This window comes from Fusarium subglutinans (genome assembly GCF_013396075.1).
Source record: "Fusarium subglutinans strain NRRL 66333 chromosome Unknown NRRL66333_c0000231, whole genome shotgun sequence".
Lineage (NCBI taxonomy): Eukaryota > Fungi > Ascomycota > Sordariomycetes > Hypocreales > Nectriaceae > Fusarium > Fusarium subglutinans.
In genome coordinates this window covers 1-3,655 of record NW_023502294.1, presented here as the reverse complement: position 1 = coordinate 3,655, position 3,655 = coordinate 1, and the positions used below count along the sequence as shown (strand labels likewise).

Genomic DNA, 3,655 nt, shown 5'->3' with positions numbered 1-3,655 from the left:
TCCTACCTTTTGAGATGTCCTGATTTGTTACTGGGGGTCTTGAGAAAGGCATCTATTAACATACTGTACTTGCTACTCAGCTATAAGTCCCTCTAATTGGGTACCGGCATGTAGTGATTTACGATGCACAATACATTTCCAACCCCTGCAGCATGTTCATCCATGCATCTTCGCCAATGCTGACTCTGACATTGCAGAGCCAACGCTCCTTAGTGTATCGTGTAAGAACTAATGCATGAACCCGTCTCCCCGAAAACTAAAAATCGCCCTGTCAAGATGCCATCGATACCAACAGCAGCGTGCGTAGGACTCTCTGAGCTATGGGCAGTACCGGTAGATTCACTGGCATGTCCTCGTCAAGTAATAAGCTTTCTATTCTCAGTCAGAGGAAAAGCTGGAATAGCCGATATATAATAGTACTGTTTGCTGCCAGAATTGACTTGTTGTCAGACAATGTTTTAATCTTATCTCCCTGAGTACCAAGTGCTGCTGGGGACCTGGTGACGTGATAGCCAATCAGTATTTACTTATTAACTAAGCGGTTGCCATGAGGCCTGTCTTCCAGTTTAGCGTGGACCCAGCAGCATTAGTACTCGAAGGAGATGCATAACAGGTGTTGGCTGGATCCTTACCATCGCTAACAAAGCCAGACCTGGAGCAACGATGCCACCTTGACGGTTATAACTGCAGATGTAGGTGGGGGGAATAAACAAGCGACTCCTCGATGGGTGGAACACCAGCGTTCTTTGGTGTATTTGTGGTCATTTAATTTGGGGAGGTCTTAGGGACCCTAGCTTAACCAGTCTTAGCCCAACAGTTGACCCTGGCAAAACAGGCTGTCACAGACTGTATATGTATGTGGCTTGGTCCTCCTATTTCTAATACCGGTAAACCCAGTCGATGTTTCATTGGCAGGTTGTCTCTTGTCTCTTGCCTCTGAAGATGCCTTCCATTCACAGCACCTCATACCTTCACACTCTGTTCCAACGCTCGGACTGGAGAAGCATCAGCGCGGCATTCGTGTTTGTTCCCGTATTGAGTATAGCTGCGTGGTGGATTGTAACGTATTTTGCATCACCGCTCCGAAAATATCCTGGACCCCGTTTAGCCGGTAAGCGTAGGCCTTTCCCGTCTCAGCTGGTAAAGCTAACGTCAAACAGGCTGGACTAACTTATGGCGCCTGTGGACTGTGAGGAAGGGTAGCTACCATATTAGGATCAAAGAACTTCATGATCAATATGGCCCTGTTGTTCGCATTGGCCCCAACACTCTGGATCTCGACATCCCCGAGCTAATTAATACCCTCTATGGTACTGATGGCAAGTGGAAGAAGGTATTATACATCTGTCTATTCGCTCTATCCTTCTGTACACTCTCCATGCATACTGACCTTGGCCTTGCTCTAGACTGAGTTTTATCACAATAACAGTGCTGTTATCGATGGCAAGATCACATATCACCTGTTCAGCACCACTGATCAGGCTGAGCATGCCCGCATGAAGCGTCCTATTGTTAAGTACTACTCTCAGAGCAGAGTTATAGGTCTTGAGCCTTTGTTTGATGGTTTGATCAGCGAATTCTGCGACCATCTTGAGCAGAGGTTCATGAGCGGTCCTGAGCCAACAGGATTCGACTTTGGCGAGTGGATCGGTTTCTGTAAGCTCAACTTTCCATAGTGACTACTGAATATGCTAACTAGGGTCTCTGCAGATTCGTGGGACGCAAATGGTGCTGCTTCCTTTAGCCAGCGGTTTGGATACATGGATAAAGGGTACGACTATGACAACACCATCTCTATCGCCGATAAGGCCCTTGACTAGTAAGGCAACCCAACAGGATCCCTGGCTCTCACCATGTCTACTAACTGTCTTAGCTTCGCCGCTGTCGGCCAGATGCCCTTCCTCGACTTTCTTCTCGACAAAAACCCCATTATGCGGATCGGCCCTCCCAATTTGGCTAACATTACTCGCATCTCGCTGGAACATTTGATCTCTCGTCTGCAAGGGAAGGATGAGAACTTCGACCCGAAAGTTCCTGACTTTCTGAACCACTTTATCGAATCAAAGAAGACAAACCCAGATCTAGTCAATGATGGTATTATCATGGGTTATCTGCTAGTCAACCTCCTTGCAGGCGCTGATACCACTGCTATCACCATACGCGCCTTCTTCTGGTACACTCTCCATAACCCTGGTGTTTATTCCAAGCTTGAGAAGGAGATCCTGGCTGCCGGCATCGACAATGTCGCCTCGTTCAGCTCAGCACGAGCATTGCCCTGTGAGTCATCTATGGATATGGATATCCTGTTCCAAGACCGCCCCCCAGCTGACCAGACAACAGACCTTGAAGCTTGTGTCCGTGAGGCAATGCGTATGCATCCAGGTGTGTGCATGCTACTTGAACGCTACGTCCCCGAGTCCGGCCTGAAGCTACCGGACGGCAGCTTTGTGCCCCAAGGGACAGCGGTAGGCATCAACCCGTACGTAGCCGGACGTAACAAGGGCGTCTACGGCGATGACGCTGACTCGTATCGCCCTGAACGCTGGCTCCAAAGTGAAGGCGAGACTGAGGAGGAATATAACAAGCGAATTCGACTCTACAACGCCGCCGACTTGACGTTTGGTAGCGGCTCGCGAGTCTGCATTGGTCGCCACCTGGCTCAGCTCGAGCTTTACAAGATCATCGCCACGCTAATCAACAAGTACGAGATCTCGTTGGTGGATCCGGATGCACCATGGGTGGTTACTGGCAGCTGGTTTCCTCGTCAGAGAGGTCTTGACTGTTACTTAAAGAAGCGAGCCTAATATACCTAAACAAGATACTTGACTATAATAGTTATACTTCTTGGAGGATAAATTATCCTCATGTGTAAGACTAGCTGCAATTTGACCTGTGAAAATGGTGAGAATGGCATACTGAGGCAGGGAAACCGTTCATTAAAGGGGACGCGTCTAAGTACCAGGCATGCATGATAGTGCTTGTCTTCTCTCTAATGGTCATCCAGCTCCGATATGCTTGGTGGTGCCATGGTACCAAAAGGGGCATGTGATTCGTTAGTGAACCCATATTATCTCAGCGATGATGCAAAGCCCCAGCTTAAACACGTTATGTAATTCTACAATTTTACCTACCCTTAAAGGAGAAGCTAGAGGTTTACTGGGTTGAGCTTACGAAAGATTAGTTAGTATAACTAGCCAGGCACTAAAACATTATCTTAGTAATATATACGTAGCTAACAGTCTTTTAATTAGTAGCTAGGCTTCTTATAACTGTATTGCGTAGCTATAAGAAGCTGGATACGGATTTTAGGGAGACAGATCTTATAATATTAATTAAAGCAATAAAACTAATCTAGTAAGACCTGTTATACTATAGTAAGTCTGTATTTATTACCTATTTAAGTTATACATTTTCTAACTAACTTAATATAATCTTTATAATTAAGGTTAATACTATAAAATTAATTTAAATACTTAAAGTAATTATTATAAACTAGTTTAACTTATATAGTTTTATTTTAATTATAACTATAATAAAAATTAACCTTAGTATTAAATTAGTAAAGCTAATTACTATATTAGCTTATTAATATATAATAAGCTATTAATAAGCTTAATTAGTATAAAAGCTACTAATAGATTTAAAGTAGCCTGCT

The 3,655-nt window shown here is 44.8% G+C and overlaps 1 protein-coding gene across 1 annotated transcript; it reads left to right on the top strand.

Moving 5' to 3' along the window:
* Positions 1 to 942: 942 nt before the first annotated feature.
* On the top strand, positions 943 to 2,804 carry FSUBG_11736 (cytochrome P450 monooxygenase; the record flags this gene model as incomplete). The annotated part of the gene is made up of 5 exons (XM_036676450.1): positions 943 to 1,111; positions 1,161 to 1,333; positions 1,407 to 1,656; positions 1,711 to 1,819; positions 1,874 to 2,804. 5 exons carry the CDS (start codon positions 943 to 945, stop codon positions 2,802 to 2,804), a joined length of 1,632 nt encoding a protein of 543 aa, XP_036532786.1.
* Between the last annotated feature and the right edge of the window lie 851 nt (positions 2,805 to 3,655).